Here is a 27,988-nt window from a genome sequence, read left to right on the forward strand (position 1 = left end):
GACAACCGGCACATCGGGAGCGTGTGGTGTTTGGACCTTCCAGAAAGGAAATCCCCATTGCTCGACTCCCGGCCGATGGGAAGGCGGCGCCAACCTCCTGATGTCTTGTCTTGGTACACTTTCCGTCCTCTCCCTCCATCAACGTCAAATACTCAGGGGCATGTCTATGGAGACTTTGCCCTATACTCGTCGACAATGCTCTTAGCCTCGTCCATCTCATAATCCCCTGGATAGTCCAACACCGTATCTCCAAATCGGTTCTTGGCTGTCGGGTCAGCGCCATGCGCAACCAGAGCTCTCAATACTTCGAGGTAGCCGAATCGCATTGCTGTATGGACCGGCCGGTCGCCCGTAAAGCGATTGGCCATGTTGAAGTAAGTGGTCTTGTTCTCTTCTGAGCCGAGCAGGCTTGCCAATGTCTCGATGGAAGCTAAAACCGAAATATCCCATTAGTCTCTACCATGGTGAGGAATGAAGGCTTGCTGAATGCTGGTAGTGGACGGCTCCGTCGAGTGACTTACACCTTTTTCCCAGCTGGGCTGCAATATGCGCCGCCGTTCTCTGGAAGTCGTCCTTGCTCGAGATTAAGATTTCTGCTTCGGTCACCTTCTCCCGCTGAGCAAGACTCTTGACAGCAACGGCCAGTCCAGCAAGATCACCCTGTCCCGCGCAGACGGAGATCAGGTGGGATTCTTGGGGTGAAATGAACATTGTGGGCAAGAAAGAAGGAATCGTATGGTTTGGATGGCAACTGGCAGTAGCGACTTCTCTACAGAAGAAGTGTAAGAAAGAGCGGGAAAATGACCATGTTCAGACCTTCCACGATTGTTGACGAAACAAGACAAAACAGGAAAGAACGAGTCATCGGACGAGAAACAATGAGCAGGAGTTACGGTCGTCATCTTGACACGCCGTCTTGATTTCAGCGATGCCGGAGATTCCCCCATGAAGTCCGAAGTTTGTTTCTGCTAATGCTGAGTTCTTTCTTGTTAGCAAAACAAAGCAAAGAATGCCTTTGTCAACACAGATTGTGAAATGTTCATAACAGAGCTGCGGCTGAGCCTAACAGTGTTCATCTTGCGTCCATCATGCATCATCCCCTTAGGTATTATGGTGAGGACCTCAAAGGGGCGGTTGGTGGTGTCAGAGTCTTGTATGTATGACAAGTAAAAGAGTAAGAGGGAAGGCAGTCGCTGCCGGCGGATGTCTCGCATCCGATAGCAGGTGCAGATGTAGCAGGAGCGGGTTTGGCCGCAGCTGCCAACGATCCCATTGTCTTGTCTTCTGAGCGAACCCAACGAGAGTGCGACGATATCGATTAAATATAACCCGCAAATCAAGCGATCACACCAAGATATTCAGGCATAGAAGAGATATGGAGCGGCTTCAAATCGATGAGTGATGGAGGTGAGTTCGAAGATTTCCTCTAGTCCCTAGGTCAGCAGCGCTCAAATTGCATAGTGGTACAATCCAATACTGGTTTATTTGTTAGCTCGGGACTTGTAGTCAACCTTCCTAGGCGTTTGGGTGTCTATTTGATCTGTGTCTTCCTTCAACTAACGCCTGTTTTTGCCTTCCATATATCATCTTGGACTTCGCCAATGTCTTTCAAATCCGTATCTAGCCATTTCGTCTTGTCCCTGTGAGGATTGGGACGGTGTAGGATGTATCTTCTCCGGTGTATTAAAGTACCGAGGTAACAAGCAAACCAGCATTAGATTGTACAGTGAATGATTTTAGTTATTAGCGCCCTCATGCACGCGCTGGGCTGCATAGCTACCTAGGCCATTTGGGGAAGCGGCCGGAATAAGGACCGCCATTGACGCCCTGGAGGCGGGGTGGCTCGATCTCCCGGTCACAGCTCCATGGAATTTCCTCAAAACAACAACAGACGGGGAGGTCGGATAACAATCAAGCTCATCCTCACTTCTATAATTTTCTTTACGAACTGAGCCGGGAACAGGGGAATCTACCACCGCACCGTCGTTCTCCCCTTTTACGGTACAAACAATGTATTCGCAAAGGACGTTGCATAGCGCACCCGCAGTCCCTGTCCTGAACCGCTCTTTTAAATGGCATGTTGTCTGAGAGTTCCACAGACTATCTATACCTAGACAACCAACCACCGCTGCCGGCCAAGGCTCCGTCACCCGTCATGATACTTAGACCAGACGAGAATGAAGTTCTGATCCCACGCCGAGACTCCAGAGTAGGATTCCAGCGGCGCCGCGGAAAGTATTCTACAGGCCGGGTGGACGGTGAGACGGGCCAATCAGTCTTAGTCAAGATATTAAGATGCAGTCATATTTTCTGGCGGCTGCTATGTCTATCAGTGCCGAATAGAGTAAGTTGAGAGTTACGCCGCTGAGCATACCTATGCAGTGTCCCTTTGCTGATGGAGGCTTCAGATCCTGATACCCCTCTTCCAATCTAAAGAGCACCGTGACACCGATGCAGTCATGGTGCTGGATGGCGTGTGACGGTGACTGCGATCCGGAAAAGAAAGCCCCAGTCAACTTCCAGAGAAAAACCGGATCAGAAGCGGCCAAGAACCGCTTCAGGTCTGATGCTATAAGAGAGACGGTGTTCATCAACGATGGTTCTCCCTGTCCTTCCAACTCATGACTTAGCCTGCCTATCAACATCTACAGGACTTGTCTCACCATGGGCGTAGCTGCTCTCATCTACGAGGCTCGATGGCTCCTCACCTCAGTTGCTCTCGCAATTTGGGTGGCCCTCAAGATCAAGCAGTATTACCGGTTGCGCCATTTCAAAGGACCCTTCGGCACCGGCTGGTTCGAGATTTGGCATGGCCTTGCCTACCTTTCCGAAAATTCACACCTGAAGTTCAAGGAGGCTACGGATAAATACGGTATGCCGGCGGTGTTTGAACCCAGCTACGTGTGCACACACTGAATAACGATTCCCAACTTTTACAGGACCTATTGCTCGCATCGGACCTAATGAGCTTATGACTTCGTCTATCGAGTTACTGACACACATCAATGGAGCGAGAAATGGATACACGCGGACTAGGTGGTGGTACCTGGTTGGCCGTTTCGTACCAGATAGAGACACCATTTTCAGTGAGCTCAACGAAGATATACACAACAAACGTAGAGCTCAGATGGCTGGCGGAGTATGAACATCCTTAGCAGGCATATAATTTGTGAGCTGGATCGCTAATGACATATGACGACGTCACAGTACTCGGGCAAGGAAAACCATGAGCTTGAGAGTTCGGTAGACATCCACGTTGCAGAACTAGTCCAACTTATCCGGACTAAACACTGCTCGACCGAGACCAAGACGAAACCGTTCGATCTTGCCAGGAAAACTCAGTACCTCGCTCTCGATGTCATCAGCCACATTGGATTTGGCGAGCCATTTGGCGATCTTGTTACAGACCAAGATGTGGGTGGTTACATCGAGGACGTCGATAAGGGCACAAGGGCATCAGTCTATTTGCTGGGCTTTGGACTGACAGAACTCGCACTCGGCACGCCACTCATGCATCTCTTGGGACGGTCAGAGAAAGCAAAGACCGGGTTCGGGGGAATGACGGCCAACACTCGCAGAATCATTTCCAAGCGCCTCGAGGACGACCCCGATATGTCCAAGGGAACAGACATGCTCGCCTCGTGGTTTCGTCATGGCTTGGATAAAGAGCAACTCATTACCGAGTCCATTTTTCAGCTCATTGCCGGCGCTGAGACTGCTGCCACTTCCATGCGATCCATCATGCTGTACCTCCTTACGCACCCGCGCGTCTATACCAGGCTTCAAGCGGAGGTGGATGCCGCCGTTAAGGATGGAAGAGCAGCGCCGTACCCGAATATCGTTTCTAATGCCACGCAAAGGCAACTTCCTTATCTGTGGGCATGCTGCAAGGAAGGCATGCGGATGCACCCCGCGGTCACAAACTCTTCTCAGAAGAAGGTACCGCCTGGGGGGAATACCGTGATGATGGAAGGCAAGACGGTCTATCTTCCTGGCGGTACCAATATTGGCTACTGTGTCTGGGGACTGAACAGGGACCAGAAGATCTTTGGAGCGGATGCCGATTACTATCGGCCTGAGAGGTGGCTAAACGAGGAGGATCCAAAGAAGCTGGCTCAGATGAACCAGGTCCACGAGATGCTTTTTGGTTATGGCAAGTACCAATGCCTGGGAAAGCCGATTGCGCTGATGGAGATTGGAAAGACTATTTTTGAGGTAAGTTGATATTTTCAGCACTTTGTTCATGAGGTTTGCTAACATCATAACAGTTGATGCGGAATTTTGACTGGAGCGTAACCAATGTGGAGGAACCTTGGAAGGAGACGAATACCAGCGGTATATTCATGACGCAAGACTTCCTTGTTGAGGCAACCGAACGTTCGGTATCTTGAGGTTCTTGGAGGGATCGTCAACAATGTCCTTAACTGACATCCTCAAGTTGACAATCCTAATTTTCTTCTACTCATAGCCACGGTGACTGACCTGTGCGAATATGTACGTACTATATCGTTAGGTAATGACCCTGCAGTTTGCTTGTGTGTGATTGGAAAGTGTTCGAGTTGTTGGTTGCGAGGGCTTATACCAACAAGGCTCGTTCGAAAAGCCGTTGGGAATTGTCCATTCCATTGCAACCTTACCTACTGTTAGCCTCCCACATCAAACCTCCATCGGTACACCGCAACCTCCATCATCCTTCTCACCATTGTCAACTGAGCTTCTACCCATACTACCAGCGTTCTGAAATCGGCATCATCGATCATATTCCACGAGCCAAGATGTCATCGCCGAATCCCCCCTACGTCAACACAAAGGCCGACCACCAGGCCGAGATACTAGTTAAGAAGACGAATCCATGCACCGGTCAGCGAATTGATATCGACCCAGCCATCATCGCCGGTATGCTTCCCACTCACACCAACTCTTCGACCTCCAATCCTTCACTGGGTCTTCTCACTAATTATTCACCACAGCCCTCCTACCAGGACACACCTTCATCCAAGCTACCGCCCTTGGTGGTTCCCTCTGGTGTCAAACCGCCAAGATCGAGACCTCATTTTCTCCTTCTACGTATACCTCCAATGAGACCGGTGACAGTGATGACACCGTCCCGATCACAGCCTACTTCTTCCTCAAAACCACTCGCGGCCCCATCGCCAAGAAGATGTTCACCGGCGAATTCGCCGGCATGACAGCTCTCCACGAGGCCTTGCCCTCATTTGCTCCTAAGCCTATTGCGTTCGGACCGTGTAGTAAAACAATAGCAATAACAACAACGACGACGACGACGACGACGACAACGATAAGCAACCATTCTACTTCTTCCTAGAAGCTTACATCCCCATGTCCCCCTCCCCCCATAACCCACTCAACCCAACCGCCTTCTGTTCCCGCCTTGCCGCCCTGCACAAATCCACCGCCGGCACCGGCGGTCCCACCGACAAATTATTCGGCTTTGGAGTACCTACCTGCAACGGCAACATCGAGCAGCTGGTTGAGTGGGAAGAAAGGTGGGATGTTTTCTTTGCCAAAGGGTTGCAGTGGATGGTTGATTTGTATGTGCAGATCATCACCTCACAGAAACTCAGCGGGAGTCGTGGTACAGGTAGCCAGAAGAAGAAGGTAAATGACGACGACGACGAGTTGAAAACAGCTGTTGAGAGGGTGTGCAAGCTGGTTATCTCATACCTTTTAGCCCCGGAGAGGCTGAAGGATGCAGGAACGGGTGAGCCGGTAAAGCCGTGTCTGGTGCATGGGGATTTGTGGGTTGGGAATACGGGGACGAACACTACTGACACAGGAGAAGGAGGAGGAGAACCGGTCATCTTCGACCCTGCAGCCTTCTACACGCACAACGAGTATGAGCTGGGTAATTGGGTACCTGAAAGGTGTGGAATCGGAGGGTTTGAGGGCGAGTTTGTGAGGGAATATAAGAGGCTGTATCCTCCCGCTGAGCCGAGGGAGGAATTTGAGGACCGGGTTAGGTTGTATTCTTTGTGTGAGTGTTTTTTTTTGTTTTTTTTTTTCAATTTTTGTTCCCTAATTTTATTTCCCTCTCTTTCTCTTTGGTTGTGCAAGAAGAAGTGGAATGCTAATCATGATGAGAGGGAGCAGTCGGTTTGAATTACATTTTTGTTGTTTGTTTCCGGGTCAGGATGAGCCGATGAGAGCTATGAAGGCGTAAGTGATGTTGTTTGTGACTCTGACTGGATTCGGTTCTTGTGTGGTTTTCATGCTGAAGATGGATTCATAGCATGATTGAGGATATGAACAGGTTGTGTGAGAAATGCGGAGGATTGGCGTCGAACCTAGGTAGATGAGTTGAGAGGTTGAGCATGGAGGGTGTTACGGTTAGGGTATCTTGGGGATTGGGTAGGTCCTTAGGTGCGTTGTGAATGTTTCGATGCCTTTTTCAAGGTAACTAATCGGAAATTCTTTGTACTCTTTGGCCGGGCGAAAAAGAAAAAGAAAAAAAGAGAGAAAAAAAAGGTTGGAAGGGATTATTTTGTGTGGCATGTGGAGGTTCTGGTGGTGTCCGGCTTGGAACATCGAAGAGAGAATATCCAAAGGGGTTACTGCACTATCAGAGCTGCGCGGACAATAACGGAAGCTTTGATAAGGATGCATCTCATTCACTCGCTCCAAAGGCCCTGGCCGGAAGTAGGACTTTCCAACGCATGAAACAAATGAAGCTTGCGGCGATCATCGAGGTACGATCGCTGTCCCAAAACCATGATGGCCAGTTCCATGTGATTGAATATCCGAAAAAAAGCTGAGGTGTCATGGTCACCGACTAATTTTCTGAAAACACCAGAAGATTGTGTGAATGCGTCACTCCCCTCCAGGGGACTAACTGGTTGGAAGCAAGATGCGCGGAGAAAAAAAAACGATGCTCATGGCCAAAGAGACCGATGCACACGAATCTCCGCAGTTCAATAGACCGCATGAAATGGAACCACGCATAATCGTGAATCGTAAATCGTAAATCGTAAAATATGATTCCGCGCCGACAATGAAAAAGGCAGACAGGAAGAAACAGCAGTGCTCGTCAATTACAAAGGATGGTAATGGTCGTATTTGTTGTGTGTTTGCTGTGAATGACGTAACTGTAACGTGTAGCTACATAGTGCAAAGATCCAAGGCTGTATGTCAACAAACACACCAAAGGTTGTGTAGTGTAGTGGTTATCACTCTGGATTTTGAAACTTAACAACTTTCAATTCTTCCAGTAACCCCGGTTCGAACCCGGGCACGACCTCAATTCTTTTTCATTTTTGTCCCTTTTTTTGCTTCAGCTTCTACTATCTTTCGGCGACCGGGTGTTTCCTTTGGTTTCCGATGACTTCGATGCCTCACAGCGCCAAGCCATGCCGGTGACATGAGGATATGACGTTACCCCACTTAGCCGCCCCCCTTTTTTTGGGTGAGCTTGTCCCTGAGAATGAGCTCCAGCTGCGGATCTCCACTCCCGGAGAAAACATTAGTCAAAAGGAGATCTTAAGTGTTTCAACCAAGCTTCTACTCCAACAATCACATCGGACCTTATCCGTTCAATCGGGTATGGTGTAGCGGTAACATCGTTGACTCTCACTTCTTAGGAGTGACTGCTCTCTCAACAGCCCCGGGTTCGACTCCCGGTATCCGAGTCTCAAACAACATATTTTTTTTTCATCTCACTTTTGCCCGCTTACCACTTTTTTTTCTTTTCTTTTTCGTTTTCGCCAGTGATGCCATCGATCATCATCACAACAATTGTTTTCGTTTGGTCCATTATCATTCAAGTTAATTCAATCCAATGCAGTCAGTGGGTGAATTGAGTGCCCAGTCATCATGCTCTTCATTATTTGTTAATCATCATATGCAACTTATTAAAACCACAAAAGCCTATCCATGCAACTTAACGTCCTTCCTTCCCCTTGTTTTCTTTCAGTTCAATTCTCTTTCGTCTTTTTTTTTGGGAGAAAGTTTACCGCTTAGACTTACATAAACACCCCAAAATCATTCACCTCCCTGCCCCGCAACCGAGCATGAACGCTTATTTGTCCTTGATCCCCTGCGTCAATCGTCCGCACCACCCACATTGATCGCCTTTTTACTTTTCGCCATGAACCGAAATCTATGACAGCAGCAAAACAGTTCTTGTTAGCGACAGACACTCTGTGACTCTTTCAATGATTGCATGGAACAGAAGGACCAAAAAAAAAAAAGATGAGTTACCGTCGCTCGGAGTCCCTAAAGGAAATGGATCCGTCATCGACCTCGGCATTGCTGCCACAGGTGGTGGTGGTGGTGGTGGTGGTGGTGGCGCCGCCAAATCTGCTGCTGCCGCTGCCCTCCCCCGCTTATTATTCTCGTTCGCAGTAGCCAGGTAATAACTCTCGGGCTCATCCGTCATCTCCAAGTACGATGCTGGGTTCTCCGACCACGACGACGACGACGATGATGTACCATACTGGCCGGGCACTTGGAACTGAAACTGGTAATCGTGATATGATGGAGGCATCACGGGGATGAGCGTCGGCTCGACGGTGGGCGGAGGAGGAGTAGGTGGGGGATCTTCCCAGTAGGGCGGGTTTCGGTCTTGGTCTTGGTCTTGGTCTTGGTCTTGGTCTAGGTCGTCGTCGGCTGTCGAGGAAGAAGAGAAGCGTCTTCTTCTTTTGCTATTGCTATCGCAGCAGGATCTACTTGGGGAGTACAGTGGTGATAATGGCATTGGTTGTTGCTGTGCTGGTCCTTGGCCAGTCGAATTTGGGGCCTTCTCGGCAGCACCGATGCTATCAACCCAGATGCGCGACTCCATCTCGTTCCACCTGCTCGTCGCCATGTCAATGATGAGCTTCTCCAGATCCGCCGTTCCCTCGAGGCTGATCCCTAGCTTGTTGGATCCTAGGAAGACAAGATCCTGGGCAAGCGTGCGGATAAGCTGGTTCTTGGTGGACAGCCATAGTGTTGGACTCTGCTGGAACTCGGAGCTGAGGAGGTTCGAAGGGGCGACACGCGATGACGAGGAGGAGTTGAAGAAGGAGGAGGTGGTGGTGGAAGGCGATGGCGAATGTCCCATTCCCAATACAGCTCCAAGCACGAGATGGAAGAGGACCTGGCAAGATTCCGAGGAAAGGCTAGAGAGATATTGGGGGGTTAGGACAGCATCTAGCCTCCTGATCAGATGAGATCGGGATTCGTGGCGTGCGGGATATGCCTGCTGCTTTTGGCGTGAGCTACTGCTACTGCTGCCCTTGCTGCTGTTCCTCCGTCCACGGTGTGCTAGAGATGCTGCTAGTACGAAACTCCGAAACTCGGGGATGAGGTCGTCGCTGCCTCTGGACTCGTCGGGGAACTGGATCGATAGAAGACTGGAGCAGCAGAGACCAGTAATGTGGCCATGGGGTAGGCTCGAGTCGGGGTTTTTGAGCCATGAGATTATGGCCCGGTTGAAGGTGGCCTGATCCTGATCAGACTCGAGGGAGAAGTTGGCGGAAGCTGCTATCCGGGAGAGCAGGCTGCTCGTTCTCATTACGAAGGCGCCGAGCTGCATATTGTTGGATTCGGAAGGGCGGTTGATGTTGAAGATATTATCCTCGATACTCAGGTTGGGTGAAAGGCTGGTGGGCAAACAAGGAGCTTCGGGGTTGGGACACTTGGCTTATATGAGCTCATGATTCAAGATCAGGTGGGGTAAGAGATGGGTAAGGGGAGTAGGAGAGGGATGAAAGACTAGGCTGGACTTGGTAGGTATGTATAAGTCATACCTGGATAATGTTCAGCACTTGACCCTTGGAGCAAGCGCTCTGACGCCGAAGAAGCTCTTTGTCCTCCCGTAATTCGTGCGGTGTGGAGCTGGGTCTAGACCACTCGTGGTCTACGGGTCGGTCAGTTGCCCAGAAGCAATGAATAGACCGAAGTGGGAAAGGGAGATCTGGTCTGCAGCGGCTTTGATCATCCATGACGCCCGGCATTTATGAGTGTGGCTGCCGTGGGCACTTGAATAAGGAAGTGGTGGCGGCGGGACTAGTGCGCCTTTGCGAGCACGCTAGAGGGTGACGGGAGAGGAACACAGCTCAACACAAGTTTCAGTGGTCTGTGAATCAGGGTAGCATGGCCGGCTGGAAGATGGCGGATCGGGATAGGATCGTGGCGAGCGTGTATATGAAAGTGGCAGCTGGGCTAGCAAACTCCACGGGTTGAAGGACCAAGACTACCTCTAGGTGACTGGGGATTATGGGGCCGATATCATGCAGGATCAGAAAAGCGCTCACATCGTGGGAAGGATTCCAGGTTGGCAGTAGCACGTATAATAGCTTGGAGTATCGCCAAATAAAGAGCGGATGCTGGTAGTTTGGACAAAGCAGCAGACAGAGGCTGGCTGAGAAGAGGAGTCGGGTGGCACAAGCTGCTCTTGACTTTTAGACAAGCACGACCGAGGGTTCCGTATCTGGTTAGCTCTTATAGGCAATGGCTTCCATGGTGGAAGAAGGGCATGGTCCAGGGATGATGAATCGATATTGGAATGGACTGGTGGTGGAATGGAAACCATGGTTCTCGCTGTTGTTCAATACTATGAGCCGGGCAACGTTCAGTTAACGGCAAACCAGGCGTTCGGGTCAGGGGAGCAGGGTTGCTGAGTTTCATCATGGGATCCGGGAGATTTGGAGGCGTGACTGTGGTGAAAGTGAAAGGATTTCATAGCCACATCGCCATCGTGAAGGAAGGCAAGTCAAACAAGGGTTCAATTTTAGAAACCTATTGAGTGTAGCAACAAAGCCCGCGGAAACCACGCCACCCAAGTAGCCAGATGGCCTCAGGCTCAGCATCCTTCTCCATGCTTGTATGTTGTATGGTAGTGTACAAACATGGCATCGAGAGTGGAAAGAGAGACAAGACCTGAAAAAGATGGACTTGTTTCGCGTATCGTAGGTCATCGTGAGTCTAGGTTGGTTGCTCTAGGGTTGGGTTCCACTCGCTTTTGCCTCGCTTCTACCGTTCCATGTCTGTTCCTTGTTGGCAAGTACCGTCGTCGCCGTATTCCGCGGTCGGTGTCGGTCGTTCGGAGAGTTTGTTGGGGCCTTCTTGGTGTGAGACGCAATGTCGAATTCCGGAAGTGTTGAATGAGGTGAGATGATTGGGATGCCACCTGGATGCCAGATGGAGCAAAAAGGGTCGCTGATCAGGGTTCTCACCGGCGCCATCGTAATGAGGGTTGGCAAGGTTGGCTCGTGGCCCATGGATTGCTGTAATGGGATGGGCTGGCGGCCGTGAGCTGTGAGTGGTCCACACATGAAAGAGCACTCCCGCCAAGCCTCGACCCAGAACCTGCCCGTATCCACTCGCGAGCCACTGCAGCGTTAGCGACCCAATCAGGGCCGTGGGGTCAGCCATGGCAAGCTGAAGGCTCCCGCGGCGGCGCACCAGGCCAGCTGAAAACACTGCAACTTGGTTTCCGATTTGGAAACCCAATCTTGAACCTTGCAACTCCAGGGGCACGCCGACTTCCTGCCTGCTTCTCTTTCCAAACATCATCGCGACCATGCCATCATGCCTTGTTCCCTGCCAATCTCTAACAAGAAGAAATGAATAAGCCGACCCATAATCATCATCATCATCATCGTCAATCCCACTGACCCCGCCTCAGCGCCGTTCATCTTGCCTGACGGGCTTGGTTGAGCCGCATACGCACAGTTTTCCGCCCTCCCATCGAGTCCAACAAGTCCTTGTCCTTCTGTCCGCCTGTTCCAGATTGACGTGGCACTGGCAGCAAGCAGATCGTGCCTTTGTCCGACCGATGGGGACCCACGAGCCATCTAGAATACATTGGATGTACCATGCCGCGCTGAACTAGATCTACAAACTGCCAACTAGTACATCGACGAAGCCTCTTCCACGGGTACCCGACGCGGTGTGATGACGGCATTCACCACTGGACACTGAACCGGACAGACGGCGCTAAGTATAGTCTTCAGCTTCCCTTGACGATGACCTGTCGCCTCTCAGAACCGCATCGTTGGTGTTGACAGCTGCTGGCTTCAAACACACAATAGATCTGGTGGGGTGTTGGGAGCATCAGCAGGCTCACCGCAATAAATATCCGTTACATGGAAGCGTGTCGAGAGAGTCTAGCGGGGTGTGTGCGTGTGCGTGTGCTATGGCACGACGGCCCCAAGATTCAGCATACTGATGCGGACAAACCCCACGGGCCGCGACAGATGGAAGATACGCATTATGTTACACGGCATTAACAATTACTACAAAATAAATGCTGGTTTGTTTGTTAGCTCGGCACATCTGTTTTACTGGACAAGACGTGTCCCAAACTATCCCAAACTGTTCAAGAATAGTATTTAAGGCCTAAGTAAAATTTCAAAATGCATTAACAAAAGACAAGAAGGTATATACAGCATAGAATCAGGCTTTAAATATAGAATAAAACATATCGATTAGGTATGTAAACGCCTAGGAAGGATGACCGAAGGTCTCGAACTAACAAACAAACCAGTATTGGACTGTATAGTATCCTCTGCGTGCTGCAGCAAGCTTCATGCCTGGATATCAGTGCTCCGTCAAGTCAACATGTCCTGATAACAGCCCAGCTGACCACGAGCACAGCATACTGCCCCAGGTCATCCACCGAGACCATTGAAAGCCTTGGCCAATGGCAACAGCCCATCATGTCTCTCCCTCGGGTGGCTTTCCGGACGTCCTTCACTCAGTGTCATCACCTCGGCCTGGGAGACGCCTGGGCTGGCTCGGCCGGGGAGATTTGGGCCTAAAACGATATGCACGGCTTCCCGACGTCTCAATCACTTCCTTGCACGCCTTGCACCATGCGCTCAAAAGGCCAGAACGCTCTGTGAGAGTTTGCCGTTCTAGACCTCTTTGTTTGACATGTGCACAAACTGTTCCGTCTGTTCGTTCAAGCAAATTTTCGAGCTCTGCTCCGAACGCTGTCCCGAACACTTGTTGGTTTTTACTGCGTTATGAGCGTATCTATTGTCGGAACGGGGGCTTTACGAGCTTCAAGTGCTTCAGGGATTTCCCCCGGATTGTCTATCTGACGAGCTCCCCTTGTTGAGCTAGTGCAGCTCATCCGCTTTTGATCTTATTCCGAAACCTCGGCAAGGCCCGTTCCAGATGCTTGTTTTTCTTGCCAGTCCTTCGCTTCTTGCGCGCCTGAGAGAGAGGAGCTGACCGTCGACGTCACTTGGATCACTTGTGTCTCTCTTGGAATCTTCGTCCGCCTTGGGATCCTTGTCCTCACATGGGCAGCTCAAAGTCAAGGATGGCGACAGCTTGACTCTCCTCCCTGGGGTGCTCAGCCGAATCGACGGGATCGTGGCGAGCAAAGACAGACAGCACGTTGTCATATTCCAGTCTGGCTGAGTCTACCAGCGGTTCGCCGCCAAGGCCGTCTCCTCTCCAAACTTCTCGGTAATCGGTGTATCCACTATTCCTGGTGGCCCTCAAGATCCGCATGCTCTTCGTGGCCGAGTTTGGGAGAATTGTGTATAAATCGCCGGTTTGACTGATGGCTAGCTGGCCACGTTTGCTGCCTTCGTTGATGGCTTGCGGTGCCCGCTGCGTCCACGTCCCTATTCACCGTCAATCGGCCTTGCCAGCAATATCAGAACCACGGCACAGCGCTAACTTACCATCTGGTGACCGGTAATAATGTTTCCACAGGTACGTTCTCCCTTCATCCATCATATCTCTGTTCAAGACGTGTACTCCTCCCGCTTGGTCAACCGCCTGTGCCTCTTGGTTCATCAGTCCCTTGCCCTTGGGTATTTCAAAGGCCACGATTCCACAGGCATCGTTTCTTATGGTGCGCTCTTTTCCCCGTTGGTCGTGGGAAAAACTGACGGGATCCCTCAAGTCGGCAATCACTTCACCCTGGCCGTTCTTCCATACACATCCGTCGGCCTCACTATGCGCATAACATATGTTATGGTTGTTTTCGGCCCCGTTAGGTCCCGCCTGTTGCTTGTGTTTGGTATCGAGCGGATCGTCCCACCCCGGATATTCCACAAAGCCTCGATATACCCAAGTGACGTGGAGGACCCCCTTGCGGGAGGTAATCCCGTTGACGTACGGGTTGCTCTGTACGCCTGTCAGGTAGTCGCCGATGTACTTGAAGCCACCGTCTTTGCCGTCGTAGGTGTAAAGATGGTCGTTGCCAAGTCCAGCCTTGCCGTCGCGGTGGGAGAAGAACATTTTCTCGCCGAGGAAGCCAAACCGGGGGTATGTCACGTCGCGGAGGGGCTTGTGCAGGGACGCGATTCCCGGAAGGTGGTCAAGAGTGGCCGAGAAGATGTCTGGATGCCAACTGACGGCATGGGGCTGAGTGGCCACGTCCCGCTTTGAGTAGCGGTATCGAAGGCTGCTCGATAATTGTATTGGCGGCGGTAAACACGCAAAAACACTAGATGAGAGGAAGAATGAAGAGGGAACTCACATGTCACAGTGGTGATCGAATGCCAGATGGATCGTTCCATCACCCGGGCATATTCCAAGCGAGACGGTGTTGTGGCCATCATCGACAGTTTGCATGTAGTCACGAAGCTCGAGGATTTGCCATTCGTAGGCCGTTTCGTCGAGTCCACCCTCAGTGTTGGAAGGCTTCCTGGTTTCGTCGCTGTTGTTCTTGACCGGCACGTCGGAACGGGGCCGTAGGTGTCTTCTGGCCACGCAAAGATACAGAGTGTCACCGTCGTTCGGTCCGTTGTTGGACCAGTATGCTGCGTACTGGTAACCGTTGAAGGTGACTATGGCGTCCTGCTGAAATGCGTATGCGTTGAGCGTGTGTTGGCGACCTGGGGTAGCAGATTGACATCCCAATATCGTGATGACGGGTTGAGGCAGCTGCACTTGAGTGTCATCGTGGTCTTGGTGTCCAGGCTTCAGGATTGAGTTGTTGGGAGACATCTTGCGCAGGGACAACAGTTAACACTGAACAATGAAACTTCAGTGATACTACTGTATGGAGAGTTCACGGGAGGTGAGGTCAGGAGACAGAAGGGCATCCTGTGACAAACACACCTACAAGACTCACCCAAAGATGAGCTACTCGCTCCAGTGGCATTGTAGGATCTTATCGATACTGCTAATGCCCTCGGCATTCACGCAGTGAGTGCTACCTCGATCCGAACACTTCATATTCCAAAATGCCATGGGCATCCAGCCCGACGCCATCACCTCGAAAAACCGAATTCCCTAGAGCAAGAAACCCTACGTTCGCGACAGCAAACCTTCCAGCAAAATATTATAGATGTCATCGAAACAACCTTAAGATATCCAGCTCGCCAAGCTGAAGCTAGAACGCAACGCCGGAGTTGCACGTGGCTCACTTCACCTTGAAGTTCCTATTTCAAACCTTCCAAGTCCTGCAACGCGGCGCCAAGAAAAGGCCCAATACGCCGCCCTGATTTGTGGATAATTTATTTCCGGCCATCATTACCCCAACCTCTCGCCCCCGCATATTCGATAGATAGCCTTTGTCAGTTCTGACACTTTACCGTACACTACTCAGGACATCACACATTACAAGAAAATGTGTGTCGCGAACCGAGCTCCTGGGAACGGAACGAGGACTGTGATCTCCCTTAACAGGGGCTATCAATATAGTCCGCAACTCGTTTGTAGTGGTAGTGTACGGTTGCAGGTGTTGGTGATGAGGCGCGAGGCTTCAACTTGTGGTGATATTGATACACGGCGCGCGGGGAAGGGGTTGAAAGGGACGTGGAAAGTTGGGGTACTGTTTGTAAAGAAGGTTCCCCACCTAGAACCGTCCCGTCTAGCGCAGACTTGCCCCGTGGGGGAATCGAGAGGTTGGAATCTGGCTGGCTCCTGGATAAATCGGAATCCACGTTTATTTTTGGTACGTACGCTATTCTTCCATTCTTCTGTTCCATGGTTCACGAGCAAGCTGAACATAGGTATTGCCTGATGCTAGTGCTAGGTTGCTGATGCTTTCTACCTATCCACATCTTTATTTCATCTGGCCGAAGGTTGAAGTTAGGTGCAAAACATCTGAGTTCGAGACGGGTGATGGATTGAGACGATAGCCTGTTGATTCAAGTTTATCCAGTAAAACATCTTCCGCAACCCTCCTGTTGCCCAGAAGATCACAATTCCAACTTTATCACGAACATCGGGTTGCCTTGTTTGGTGATGTTGGACTGTTCCCGTCGTGGTTGCCCGAGTCCACCACGCCGTAACGTCGCTGGCGGGATGTGGGGTACAACCCCATTCTCCTCGGCGGGTTTCAGCGGGCTCACAGTGGATTCCCGCTCGCGCTTCCCCCCATTTCCCCCTTTCCCCGGACTGCACCTTTGTGGAGATGGCAACCTAACCTTCACCACAACATCCATCTTCCGGGCGAGGAGGAGCCGACCAAGCCGACCTGATTCCATAACCAAAAAAGGTTCCACGTCTGACCTTCACTGTCTTCGAAGGATTCTATTCATCTGCGATATCTAATTCTCACAGAGCTTCGACCTCGTTATCCTCCTCCAGTCGTCCTCCACTCCACTTGCTCCCCCACGAAGGATATAAAACAAGCCTTTTCCTTCGAGTGCCCTGGCTCTTCTCCGCACTTTAGGTTGTTGATGTCCATTCCATTCCTCCACGAATGACACGGGACCAATAGGCTAAAATACCAAGCTTCGAACTTTATGTAGCATAGCTTACCCCGTGCTTGGCACGTGGAACACCGTGACCACTAGATCAGAGGTGGTTCATTCAGCAGACACTCCCGGGGCCGTTGGGTTCTTCACGCCCTCTGATTGGCGGGGACTTTCCACTTTACACGGCATGTATCGTCGGGATTCTCTTCCCATGGTGCCCTGTGGCGAGGGGAACAGCCGGCATGCGTGCGGAGTGTGGGAGGCCAAGGGGCAAGGGGACGAAAGGCGATTCCATGGGGATCTGGGGGAACATGGAGGGTTAGGGAATGGCGGCGGCGACAGTAACACGGTCTGACGAACTCTGATCTTTGAAGCCACTCGGAAGAAGAGACCGAGATCAGAATTCCAGCCTCCAGCTTTTGAGCTCCCCCTCTATCAACAAAGTATTTCGGATGATATCAAGGATCGTGACTTGTGGGTTGCTTACTCAGGACTCTCTGCTCCATGGAGCTATTTACACGAACATTTTGCTATCGAAGCGTTCAATATGATAGATATACCAAATACCAATTTACCCAGTGCTAACATCTGTCAAATAAGACGGTACGTAGTACACAGTAAAGACGACGACACTCTTTCTTCAATGTCCCCCGACAAGGCAAAATACGACAAAAAGGGAGGAGCCAGTTGCAGTGCAACGTCCCCCTCTCCTTGGTGGAAAAATGCCACTGGTAGTGGGCGAACAGGGGAGGGGGCCAATCTTTTGCCCAGTTGGAGGAAAGGGAACGCTCTAGCTCCAACCCGGCTACCCTTTGCCCATTGAGTGCCATACCTTTTTACTCGCAGAAAGGGAAACGGGCCGGAACCCAAGCATTACCATCCATGCATTCTCCAAACCATAACTCCAATCAGGCCTGGTAAAGAGCATCGAGCCCTTGTACAGAGGGCGTGTGAGCTGTCTCCGTCTGGTGTGATACAAGCGAGCGAACCAGTGCTGCAACAAGAGGAGAGAGAATCCGGGGCCGCACCATCATGGAATCTGGAGTAGGTATGGGGTAGCGTCTCTCACTAAAACCTACACAATTAAGGCGTGTTAAAGTCGCCAAGGAAGTGAGACCTACATCTCGGGCTAGATATACCTAACTACGATACTTATTGACCTTGCATGGGGGTTCCAGAATTGGCCGAACTGGCGTTGTACTGCGTTGCTTCCAGACATACAGGAACTACATAAGGGTTCCGGACACCGGCACCGTTACTTTCTATTATATTATCCGGAGGCTGGAGGACACTCATCTTCTGTTCTTGTGAATCTTCTCTCTCACAACTCATCCATCTATCCTCCTTCCTACCATAAACCCAGGTCCGGATCAAGAGGTCATACCTTTGGAAGGAGGCTTCTCACTCATCGGCCAACATCCAGCCAACGCCCAAAGAGACCTCGAAGGCTGTTTCACCATCTCATCTTGGACACACGAAGAAGATATTTCGAACGATAGAGGGCAACCTCACACCAAACCGTCAAGATGGGTCTCTCACTAGGAAACAGGATCCTCCGAAAGATCGTAAAAAATGAGGCCATGGCACAAGATCCCCCAGAGATCTATGGCTGGCGCGTCTATCTCCTAGCTTTCTCTGTGAGTTCCTTTGCCTGAGCAGTATCAGTATCAATCAACAGGGTCTTGTCTTACTAACCCTTCCACCTCCATACAGGCTTGCTTCGGCGCCATGTCCTTTGGTTGGGACTCCTCCGTCATCGGCGGCGTCATTGAGCTCGACCCCTTCAAGCGCGACTTTGGCTTCAGCAGCGACGATAAAGCCAAAGCCAACTTAGGTGCCAACATCGTCTCCACCCTGCAAGCCGGCTGCTTCCTCGGAGCACTCGTCGCCTCGCCCCTAACCGACCGCTATGGCCGCAAGTGGTGTCTCATCGCCGTCTCTCTCGTCGTCATCCTCGGTATCATCATGCAATCCGCCGCCTCTGGCCAGCTCGCTCCTATATATTTAGGGCGCCTTATCAGTGGAATAGGAGTTGGCGCTGCATCGTAAGGGCTTTACCTAGGGATATGATTTCATATGATGGGTACTAAATTTTTTCTATTAGGTGCATCAACCCGGTCTTCGTCTCGGAAAACGCCCCTCGCTCCATCCGCGGCTTGCTCACCGGTCTCTACCAGCTCTTCATCGTCACGGGTGGCATGATCGCCTTCTGGATCAACTACTCGGTCTCGCTGCACTTCAAGGGAAAAGCCATGTACATCTTCCCCTTGGCCATGCAGGGCCTGCCCGCCGTCCTGCTGTGCGTCTGCATGCTCCTCTGCCACGAGTCCCCACGCTGGCTGGCCCGTCGCGACCGGTGGGAAGAATGCAAGTCTGTTCTCAGCCGCATCCGCAACCTCAGCCCGGAACACCCGTACATCGTCGAGGAGTTCCGCGAGATCCAGGACCAGCTCGAGCATGAGCGCCGCCTCCAGGGCGACGCCACCTACTGGGACTTGACGAGGGACATGTGGACCATTTCGGGGAACCGCAAGCGCGCGCTGATTAGTATCTTCTTGATGATCTGCCAGCAGATGACAGGCACAAACGCCATCAACACGTACGCGCCGACTATCTTCAAGAACTTGGGCATCACGGGCACGTCAACGAGCTTGTTCAGTACCGGTATCTACGGCATCGTCAAGGTGACCAGCTGCATTATTTTCTTGCTGTTCCTCGCCGACTCACTGGGCCGTAGGAGGTCACTGTTGTGGACGTCGATCGCCCAGGGTCTGGCGATGTTTTATATCGGATTGTACGTTCGCATCTCGCCCCCGATTGAGGGAGAGTCGGTACCCCCCGCGGGATACGTGGCGTTGGTGTGCATCTTTTTGTTTGCTGCGTAAGTGGTCTTTTTTTCCCCCCCCCCCCCCCCCCCCCCCCTTCTCTCACCCCCTCCGTCCATTCTCTATCTCATGTCCTAACAATTTTTTTTGTGTAAAACAGTTTCTTCCAATTTGGCTGGGGTCCCGCCTGCTGGATCTACGCCTCGGAAATCCCCGCCGCCCGCCTGCGCTCACTCAACGTCTCTTACGCCGCCGCCACGCAGTGGCTCTTCAACTTCGTCGTCGCTCGCGCCGTACCCACCATGCTGGTCACCGTGGGAGCCCACGGCTACGGAACCTACCTGATCTTTGGCAGCTTCTGCTTCAGCATGTTTGTCTTTGTCTGGTTCTTCGTGCCCGAGACCAAGGGCATCTCGCTCGAGCATATGGATGAGCTGTTTGGCGTTACTGATGGCGGACCGGCGGCTGAGAAGGGGTCGGTCGGTCATGGGGGCGAGTATGATGCGGCGTCGGAGATTGGTAAGGGGGATCAGAAGTCGAGGCATGTGGAGGTTTCCGTTTAAAGTAAAGCAGTCAGTTTGGATGATACCTTAAAGGTATCTAGTTATCCTCTCTATTAATAATTGACAATTGGTAATATTCTTAAAGGCCGTTCGTTAAATAGCGCACAACTCAGTCCCCGTCCTAAACGCCTTCTTTTTTACAATCTAATACCGGTTTGTTTGTTAGCTTGGTACCCCTAGTATATTGGACGAGATACATCCCAAATTTTTCCAAGCCTTTCAAAGACAAGATATAATGGTTAGGTGGGCATTAGAAAGGCATTAAGAAACTTCAATGCGACGTATCAAAACTCTAAAACATTATATGTAAGGTAACATTATACCTTGGTTATGGGACAAAAGGAATCAGCTATACATCAAAACGTCTAGAAAGGTTGATCAGAGGTCTCGAGCTAACAAACAAACCAGTTTTGGTCTGTACATGACATGTTCTCTGAATCGTTGTACAGACAAACTGAAACAAGATTACAAAGGGAAACATAGAGAAGTAAAAAAAAAAAAAAAAAAAAAAAAAAAAAAAGACAAAATAGTCGAAAATGATGCAGGAACTCTGCATGCAACGCAGTGCCATTGACGATTGCCGTGCGCAACACCATTGACGTTGCCGTGCCTGGCAACGTGCGTCAATCAAGCAGGCACACTCGTCAGAGAAGTTCAGCATAAAAGGTCAACAAGACCACGATATAGCGTTAGACTTCTCTCTCTCGACAGAATCAACATAAATTGACATCTTAACGACACATCCCCATTTCATACACACTCTTCAGCGGCAATATTGCCCCGACTGCTTGGCGCTGATATCTCCGGTTTGGCGGGCTACGAGGCTACGCCGCTTTTCAAAACGTAACAAAAAGAGGGGCAAGACATACAGCGCAGGGTCAGCGACGAGCTGCGCGAGGTGGCCGTCACAAGAACTGATGGTTGTCAAAATGAATGCGCCAACTACAATAACTTCTTAGTCGTTGGCATCGGAGGTCAGTTCTTGTCTGTTTCTCCAGCTCTGCTACTGCAATGTCCAATGGCTATCAGAGTCAACCTGAAACGTAAGTTTTCGGCGGTTCTGTACGTCCGTATATCATGTGAGTAATCCCGTTATCACTTCTGATGTTCCCGCGAACATTTGAAAGGTTTGTTAGAACCGCCGTGTGGAAGACTTCTCTTCGCTTTCATGAATTCTCTTCTTTTTATCATCTGGAATTCACACCACTTCTTTGTGTTAAACTGCTCCATTGCACTATGTGGCACGATGGCGCATGTGGCACGATGGCGCGTCTGTTCTTTGTGTCCATGTTTGAATGTCCGGCCGAGGCGTCCTTAACCTCCGCTGTGCACTTCTAAACGCCCGGATTGTGTTGCACGTCTCAGGGTGAATTCTGGGAGAGTAAAGTGTAATAAGAGCAACCAGAGCGCAGGTGATGGGTAAGTGAAAGGTGACTCGGGTGTTCCGAGTTTGTGTGTAATCGCAATAGCGGTAGGAGTTCGGATTATGTTCCAGGAGGACGATGTGCTACTTGGCGGCATGGAGAGGAGAGAGGTAAGCTTGTTTGCTGATATCCGCTTCTTTTGTCGTCACCCGCTCCTCTCGTCTCGTCAACGAGCTGTCAGGAAAGAGGTTATCCATGGATTATCAACAATTGACGTTGTAGGTTGTATATGCAGCCCTTTGTGCAGCATGTACATATGCCGGATATAGCGGCTCAAATGCGACGAAAAGATTACGCCCACAGCATGTAATCCTTTGTTAACTTAGTATCATTGAAATATATGCATTCCAAGTTAGAGAGCCGCATGTCCCTGACGAAAGTACCCTTGTAGATGCGCTGCAAGATGCAATGAGGTAACATGGCATCGGAAATGCCAGGCTTAGGTTTGTCCAATGTCTGAAGCTGCACAAAGTCCCGTCAGTTGACGTTAGTGACACTGGATCACAACTCGATATTCCCGAGAGAAAGATGCTGTACAAGAGGTATAGCGAGAAAAGTTAGTGACACAAATATTCACGAAGATCCAGTCCATTCCAAGCTATGTTTGGAATCAGTTGGCGGCTGACCATTGATGGTGTTGCAGATTGGTTCAACTGGATGTTGAAGAAAGAGGAAACCACGAGGCATTCGTAAGCAGGTGGAGATTGTGAATTGAATTGGCCAATTAAAGTCCTCAGCTAAATGCATCTTGGCGTCCATTTCTCCACCAGTTCGAGAGGTGTCGGCAGCTGCCGCACAGTAGAGAGCGCCAAGACAAACGGCAACTTCACGTCAGGGGGACACTGGCAGCTGTCAGTCTCTTTTTATTGGCCCCAAGCAGCCCATTTCGGTTAAGATGCCAAGCAACGGATAGGCGGGGGCGGGCGCAGGAGCTGATGAGCGACTGCCGTCAGTATTCTAGTTTGCACTTCATTTCCTTCCATTCGCAACATCAGACTGTGACGTTCCCGTTATAACGATCCCAATCCCCGACTTGCCATGCGCCAGGTGTACTCGACTGAAAGGAGAACCATTGTCAATTTTGTGAAATCGCCTAGTCACTACTCGTCGTGTTGCGGCAACTCCAGGTCTCCGGCTTCACGATGAATTCAGGGTGTGATCCTCCGAGGACGTGGAAGCTCCAGCAGAGGATGCTTGCTACAGTCTAACGACGACATCATTTATCAATCAAATGGATCAAGTCAAAATACAAAAGGCGACGTCTGCGGCAATTGCGGCCTTTGATTTTGAGCAAACAATAGTTCCTTCCGCCAGGAATGGCTGATATCTTGGCAACATGTCAGTCGCGCCAAAGTCCGATTCATGGACCGCCTGACTCTTCTCCAATCGAAATTTCAGAATACTGGACATGCCTTCCCAAAGTCCCAAACTCCGAAGGTTTTGACTACCGAACACTCGGTTGTGTCTTGGCAACGACTGGACTTTCGTTCAGACAGGACACCAAAGGAAACACCCGAGCACACATGGTATCTGGGGATGATCTCTCGGGAGGCCCTGTACTTCAAGCGTCACCTCGCCTATCCGGGTTGAAGTCAGACAAAATGTGCCAGATGAGCATGATGCAGAACTAGACGGAAGCTACATGTCTTTGAAAGCCACGGGGCCCGGGTTAGTACACGCAGTTGCTAGTGCAAAGCACCTCCCATCCTTCAGTAATTCTTTCTTTAATAGTGAGCTGAGTTGAAATCAATGTTCCTTCCATTACGAAAGTCTTGCCGTGGGGCTAGCAAAAGGGGCAAGAACGCCTCACCGCTCTATGGAGCATGTCACAACTTCAAGTGATGTTCTGTTATTTAGGGAAAGAACTTCCCATCACGGGTTTTCGAAGTTTGCTGGCTTGGGTGAGCCCCTCCCAGACATCTTCACCCAGGCAACAATCCCGATTCATTTTCCCATGATCTGTCAAATTATCTTCTCTCCTCTCCTTGTCCGAGCTGTATCCTGAACCCGTTCTCACCATCAACCCTACAATCTCCAAAGCCGTCGCTGGTGGCGGCCTGCAGCATCTCAAAGAACTTTCAGCTAGCCATCCTTGGGATTCGTCTCCTCGTTTGGCTCGCGGCTTTTCACTCAACCTCTACGCTCCTTACTCGGCCCTCGAACTGCCAAACGACGCTCTTTTGCCTGACATCTCATTATCCAAGTCTTGTTCCCTTCTAACTTCAGGATGCTGATATATCCTACCCTCCTTACCGCCGCTTTTGCGGCCACTGCCACGGCGGCTGCCATCCCTGGTCCTGTCGATACCACAAGCAACAAAGGCACCGCTTCACTGGTTCAAGTCCGCAATCCGAACTTCGAGTTCAGACATGGCCCCCTTGCGTTGGCGAAAGCATATCAGAAGTTCGGCGCCCCAATTCCAGAGGACCTCAGAGCCGCCGTCGCTAGGTTTCGTCAGGGCCGGAATCAGAAGCGACAGACGGGCACTGTGGAAACGGACGCCGAGAAGCACGACGTCGAGTATCTGACACCCATCTCCATTGGTACTCCACCGCAAAATCTCATTGTTGACTTCGACACAGGGTCTAGCGACCTCTGGGTCTTCAGCACGGAGATGGCCGCGAAGGATATCAAAGGCCAGGCTGTGTACGATCCGAACAACAGCTCCACATCTGAGAAGCTCCAGGGCTCAACTTGGCAAATCACCTACGGCGACGGCAGCTCCTCGAGCGGTGACGTCTACCTCGACACGGTCACGATTGGCAATTTGACTGTCCCTAATCAAGCTGTAGAGGCGGCCACGAAGGTTTCGGACGAGTTCACCGACGACGCCAACAATGATGGCTTGTTGGGTTTGGGCTTCAGTTCCATCAACACAGTTCAGCCTACACCACAGAACACGTTCTTCGACAACATCAAGAACAACCTTGACGCACCTCTGTTTACTGCTGATCTGAAGCACGGGGCCCGTAAGCTTGTTCCCCTGCCAAAGGCCATGTCATGAAAAGATACTGACCTTTCTAATATGCAGCGGGCAGCTACAACTTCGGCTACATTGATCCTGCAGCATATGTTGGCAATATCAGTTGGACGCCTGTTGACAGTAGCCAGGGCTTTTGGAGCTTCACCTCTCCAGGATATGCGGTTGGAACTGAAGCGATGCGTAATCACTCAATCAGTGGTATTGCCGACACCGGAACCACGCTGCTGCTTCTACCCAAGTCTGTCGTCAAAGCATACTATGAAGAGATTCAGGGCGCCCAGTACGACAGTAACCAGGGCGGTTATGTTTTCCCTTGCAGCCCTACTCCACCGGACTTTGTCTTTGGCGTCAGCGACGGCATTGTTACTGTTCCAGGAGACATGGTCTCGTATGCACCAGTTGATAGTGCCAACCAAGACTGTTTCGGTGGCATCCAAAGTGATACAGGCATCGGATTCTCGATCTTTGGCGACGTCGCACTTAAGACTAGCTTTGTCGTGTTTGATGCTGGCGGCTTGCAGCTTGGTTGGGGGGCAAAGAACCTATGATTTAGGGTATGGGATATGGTTGGACCTTTCAGGAAGACTCATTTTCTCTTCATGAACCAAGAACGTCGAGTTTCTCTTATTCTTCAAGTATACTTGTAATCTTAGTTGACTGACTTCCGTGTTACTACCAGGTGAACAATACCTGATTTCATAACTTGAACACTGGGAGATCCTGTCAATAGCAGCCGCGCAAGCCTCCATTTGAACATAAGAGGGAAACATGTTCGATCGTACCCAACTTACATTCATTGTCGAGACAGCGTTTTCATGGCAGTGTAGTTCCCGCCCAGGATGCCGGTTGCAACATGCGATTTAACCGAATGCTACGAGGGTTATGTCAGGAACCAGCGCGAGCCTGAAGCATTAATCTACAACATTCAGCCGTAAAGTGCTCAAGTTAGATAAGCTTTCCGATCAATTTGTTCAAGTATTTGAACAGCAGCGTACCTTGGTAAGGGTGAAATAATAAGTTGGTGAACCCCTTGTCTACTGTTCCGCTATAGATAGGGTTGACTATAAGAAACTTGTGATCTCGGATCCTCCTCATTTTTGGGTATCTATCAAGGCAATGGGCTCCCTTCAAGATCCAGCGGGATCCAGGCACCATTCGATGGAACGGGGAACGGGTCGGCCACGGAGCCTAGTCTGGGCCAGTGTCCCAGCTGGGACTCTGTTTGGGTGCCGGATATTTGTGGTCAGGATCGTGTTTCCGAGTGCCACACTCCATCGTATCCAGAGGATAAGACAAGGAGCAAAATGAAGAAGGGAAGTACACAAGCTCAAAAGCTTATGAAGATGGGGACTCGCTTGTCCCCCTCCTCGTCCGGGATTCTCTCCCAAGGCGCGGTAGTTTCAACATGTTGTCCCAAGTCACCGCGCTCCTACTATTGCTTCTAGCAACAACACTCGCAACAGCAGCGCCTAACTGCCCGCCCCTCGGCCCCGTCTTCGAAAAGCCGCGAAACTTCAAGTCCAGTGCCGCCATCCGCGCCGCTCTCGCCAACCTAACCGAGGCCTTCCAAGCCCGCGACACCGACGACTCGGCGGCTGTCCGCGCCAACATCACCAGCTACAGCCTCGAGGTGTTCAGCATCAGCGACATCGATCCGGTCGTCTTCAGCTGGCATCACACCGCTTCTGCACACGCTTCGAGCAACATTACCAATGGTGGGGTGAAGAAGACGGATTCCAATACAGTCTACCGTCTGGGCAGCTTGACCAAGATCTTTACCGTTTATACGTGGCTGGCGCAGGACGGGGATGTGCGATGGAATGAGCCGATTACCAAGTATGTGCCCGAGCTAGCGGAGGCGGCGGATAAGGCGAAGGATGATCCGGTTGGAAACGTGCAGTGGGGGGAGGTGACAGTGGGCAGTCTTGCGGGACAGTTGTCGGGGGCTGTGAGGGATTGTAAGTGCGGTGGTCCTCTATGGAGCATTTCGAGGGCTTCGGAAGACTGACAGTGAGGACGGACAAAAACAGATGGCTTAATGGGCGAACTTACGCAGACGGTCGACCAGAATACTGCGATCCAGCTTGGATTTCCGGGTCTGAACAGCTCAGATCCGACTCTGCCCAAGTGCGGCGTTTGGCCCCATTGCAACAGGACTGGTAAGTCCTTGTCCTTCGGCATCTTCCGTTCAAAGACCGAGAATCTGATAAGCAATCGACAGAATTCTTCTCCGGCCTCCTGCAAGTCTACCCCTCCTACGCGCCCTTCACCACCCCAGCCTACACCAACACCGGCTTCCAAATCCTCGCCTACGCGCTTGAGTCCATCAAAGGCAAGCCCTTCCAACAGCTCATGGAAGAATCCATACTCCGCCCGCTCAACCTTTCCCACACCTTCTACAACAAGGCCCCGTCAAACCTCGGCATCATCCCCGGCCCTGGCTCCGCCTCCGACGCCCAATGGGACTACCAACTCGGCGACGAGAACCCAGCAGGAAACATGTACTCCTCCGTGCGCGACATCTCCGCCCTCGGCCGCTCCATCATGCGTTCCACGCTTTTAGCTCCCGCCCTCACGAACCGCTGGCTCAAACCGACATCTTTAACCTCCGAACCCAACGCGGGAGTCGGCTACCCCTGGGGCATCCGGCGCATCGTGCTGTCTAGCGTGACCAACGGCAAGCGTGTGGTAGACGCTTACAACAAGGCCGGGCGGATAGGTTACTACAACTCGCTCTTGAACCTGTTACCGGACTACGGCGTCGGCTTTTCCGTCTTGCTGGCTAGTCCGAACCTGCCCGCCAACGCGAACTTCAACCTCGCGGATGTGCTAGGTGAGCAGCTTCTGCCAGCGCTGGAAGCGGCAGCGCGAGAACAGGCGCAGGACACCTACGGCGGGACGTACTCCAACGGCGGCAACTCGTCGCTGGAAATAACCACCCAGCCCGATCGCCCCGGGCTGGGAATCGAGAACTGGGTGTCCAACGGGACGGACATGCAGTACGTCTCTGTCGTTTTGGCAGCGGGGTACTCGCCCGTTAATCCGTCGATCAGGCTGTACCCGACAGGTCTGGAGACGGTGATTCCCGGCGAGATGAACCGCGATACGGGGCGCGCGGCGACGAAAGGAAAGAGGGTGGCGTATAAGGCCGTCTTTGAGGATCTGAACGTACCGGCCAGAAACCCGCTGAGCATGTTCTCGACGGACTGTGGGAGCTGGGTTAGCTTGACCGGGGTCACGTATGGGAGTATGCCGTTGGATCAGTTTTTCTTTGAAGTGGATGGAAATGGCAAGGTGGTGAGTGTGGAGAATGCGGCGTTGAGGATGGTTATGAGGAGGGGATGAGAGGAGTGGTGGGTGCGGAGTGAGGGGGTGAAGGGAAGGGGGTCTGTGGGGTGGGATGAACATGCGGGGCTTGTTGGGGGAGGTCGAGGTTGGAAAGAAATGGTTTGGACATGATGCCACGATCAAGAGTTCGAAGGGTTTATGTGATACAATACTTCTAAAGCAATTGATGCTCCTACATTTTTCCGCGACATCCCAGTGCAGACCGGTCCTCAAAATTGAGGAGTGTCCGTCG

General features: G+C 51.4%; 7 protein-coding genes and 2 non-coding genes across 9 annotated transcripts; 6 read left to right on the plus strand and 3 right to left on the minus strand.

Annotated features, from left to right (window-relative positions):
- Positions 1 to 164: 164 nt before the first annotated feature.
- On the minus strand, positions 165 to 711 carry SMAC4_00264 (uncharacterized protein; the record flags this gene model as incomplete). Its single annotated transcript, XM_003351673.1, has 2 exons — positions 165 to 430; positions 522 to 711. The coding sequence occupies 2 exons, from the start codon at positions 709 to 711 to the stop codon at positions 165 to 167; spliced, it is 456 nt and encodes a 151-aa protein (XP_003351721.1).
- A 901-nt stretch (positions 712 to 1,612) lies between these two features.
- Positions 1,613 to 5,245, plus strand: SMAC4_00265 (uncharacterized protein). The gene is made up of 5 exons (XM_003351674.2): positions 1,613 to 2,344; positions 2,409 to 2,872; positions 2,940 to 3,139; positions 3,208 to 4,215; positions 4,269 to 5,245. The coding sequence occupies exons 2-5, from the start codon at positions 2,665 to 2,667 to the stop codon at positions 4,389 to 4,391; spliced, it is 1,539 nt and encodes a 512-aa protein (XP_003351722.1). The 5' UTR covers positions 1,613 to 2,344; positions 2,409 to 2,664; the 3' UTR covers positions 4,392 to 5,245.
- Positions 5,246 to 7,163: 1,918 nt separating this feature from the next.
- On the plus strand, positions 7,164 to 7,255 carry SMAC4_13123. The gene is made up of 2 exons: positions 7,164 to 7,200; positions 7,221 to 7,255. It is a non-coding gene; the product is annotated as a tRNA-Gln (tRNA).
- Positions 7,256 to 7,551: 296 nt separating this feature from the next.
- SMAC4_13124 lies at positions 7,552 to 7,643 on the plus strand. Its single transcript has 2 exons — positions 7,552 to 7,587; positions 7,609 to 7,643. It is a non-coding gene; the product is annotated as a tRNA-Glu (tRNA).
- A 72-nt stretch (positions 7,644 to 7,715) lies between these two features.
- On the minus strand, positions 7,716 to 12,415 carry SMAC4_00267 (uncharacterized protein). The gene is made up of 4 exons (XM_066089405.1): positions 9,747 to 12,415; positions 8,683 to 9,634; positions 8,215 to 8,622; positions 7,716 to 8,113 (listed from the first exon to the last, which is right to left on the minus strand). Exons 1-4 carry the CDS (start codon positions 9,951 to 9,953, stop codon positions 7,977 to 7,979), a joined length of 1,704 nt encoding a protein of 567 aa, XP_065945840.1. The 5' UTR covers positions 9,954 to 12,415; the 3' UTR covers positions 7,716 to 7,976.
- A 38-nt stretch (positions 12,416 to 12,453) lies between these two features.
- On the minus strand, positions 12,454 to 14,913 carry SMAC4_00268 (uncharacterized protein; the record flags this gene model as incomplete). Its single annotated transcript, XM_003351676.2, has 3 exons — positions 12,454 to 13,580; positions 13,641 to 14,368; positions 14,444 to 14,913. 3 exons carry the CDS (start codon positions 14,911 to 14,913, stop codon positions 13,246 to 13,248), a joined length of 1,533 nt encoding a protein of 510 aa, XP_003351724.1. The 3' UTR covers positions 12,454 to 13,245.
- Positions 14,914 to 17,521: 2,608 nt separating this feature from the next.
- SMAC4_00269 (uncharacterized protein) lies at positions 17,522 to 20,172 on the plus strand. The gene is made up of 4 exons (XM_066089406.1): positions 17,522 to 18,250; positions 18,327 to 18,658; positions 18,718 to 19,494; positions 19,599 to 20,172. The coding sequence occupies exons 1-4, from the start codon at positions 18,140 to 18,142 to the stop codon at positions 19,999 to 20,001; spliced, it is 1,623 nt and encodes a 540-aa protein (XP_065945841.1). The 5' UTR covers positions 17,522 to 18,139; the 3' UTR covers positions 20,002 to 20,172.
- Positions 20,173 to 22,327: 2,155 nt separating this feature from the next.
- Positions 22,328 to 25,340, plus strand: SMAC4_00270 (uncharacterized protein). Its single transcript, XM_003351678.2, has 2 exons — positions 22,328 to 24,394; positions 24,457 to 25,340. The coding sequence occupies exons 1-2, from the start codon at positions 23,653 to 23,655 to the stop codon at positions 24,954 to 24,956; spliced, it is 1,242 nt and encodes a 413-aa protein (XP_003351726.1). The 5' UTR covers positions 22,328 to 23,652; the 3' UTR covers positions 24,957 to 25,340.
- A 473-nt stretch (positions 25,341 to 25,813) lies between these two features.
- SMAC4_00271 (uncharacterized protein) lies at positions 25,814 to 27,753 on the plus strand (the record flags this gene model as incomplete). The annotated part of the gene is made up of 3 exons (XM_003351679.1): positions 25,814 to 26,366; positions 26,439 to 26,567; positions 26,630 to 27,753. 3 exons carry the CDS (start codon positions 25,814 to 25,816, stop codon positions 27,751 to 27,753), a joined length of 1,806 nt encoding a protein of 601 aa, XP_003351727.1.
- Between the last annotated feature and the right edge of the window lie 235 nt (positions 27,754 to 27,988).

Source organism: Sordaria macrospora, chromosome 1 (assembly GCF_033870435.1).
Source record: "Sordaria macrospora chromosome 1, complete sequence".
NCBI classification, from domain to species: Eukaryota; Fungi; Ascomycota; class Sordariomycetes; order Sordariales; family Sordariaceae; genus Sordaria; species Sordaria macrospora.

Bases quoted from the DNA above. Each gene is read 5' to 3' on its own strand.
- SMAC4_00265 (XM_003351674.2), top strand. From the start codon at position 2,665: ATGGGCGTAGCTGCTCTCATCTACGAGGCTCGATGGCTCCTCACCTCA. The intron at 2,873-2,939 runs GTATGCCGGCGG...CAACTTTTACAG, and splicing joins GGAGGCTACGGATAAATACG to GACCTATTGCTCGCATCGGA. The intron at 4,216-4,268 runs GTAAGTTGATAT...ACATCATAACAG, and splicing joins TTGGAAAGACTATTTTTGAG to TTGATGCGGAATTTTGACTG.
- SMAC4_00269 (XM_066089406.1), top strand. From the start codon at position 18,140: ATGGGTCTCTCACTAGGAAACAGGATCCTCCGAAAGATCGTAAAAAAT. The intron at 18,659-18,717 runs GTAAGGGCTTTA...TTTTTCTATTAG, and splicing joins ATAGGAGTTGGCGCTGCATC to GTGCATCAACCCGGTCTTCG. The intron at 19,495-19,598 runs GTAAGTGGTCTT...TGTGTAAAACAG, and splicing joins TGCATCTTTTTGTTTGCTGC to TTTCTTCCAATTTGGCTGGG.
- SMAC4_00270 (XM_003351678.2), top strand. From the start codon at position 23,653: ATGCTGATATATCCTACCCTCCTTACCGCCGCTTTTGCGGCCACTGCC. The intron at 24,395-24,456 runs GTAAGCTTGTTC...TCTAATATGCAG, and splicing joins TGATCTGAAGCACGGGGCCC to CGGGCAGCTACAACTTCGGC.
- SMAC4_00267 (XM_066089405.1), bottom strand. From the start codon at position 9,953: ATGCCGGGCGTCATGGATGATCAAAGCCGCTGCAGACCAGATCTCCCT. The intron at 9,635-9,746 runs GTATGACTTATA...ATATAAGCCAAG, and splicing joins AAGTGCTGAACATTATCCAG to TGTCCCAACCCCGAAGCTCC. The intron at 8,623-8,682 runs GTAGATCCTGCT...CTTCCTCGACAG, and splicing joins ATCACCACTGTACTCCCCAA to CCGACGACGACCTAGACCAA.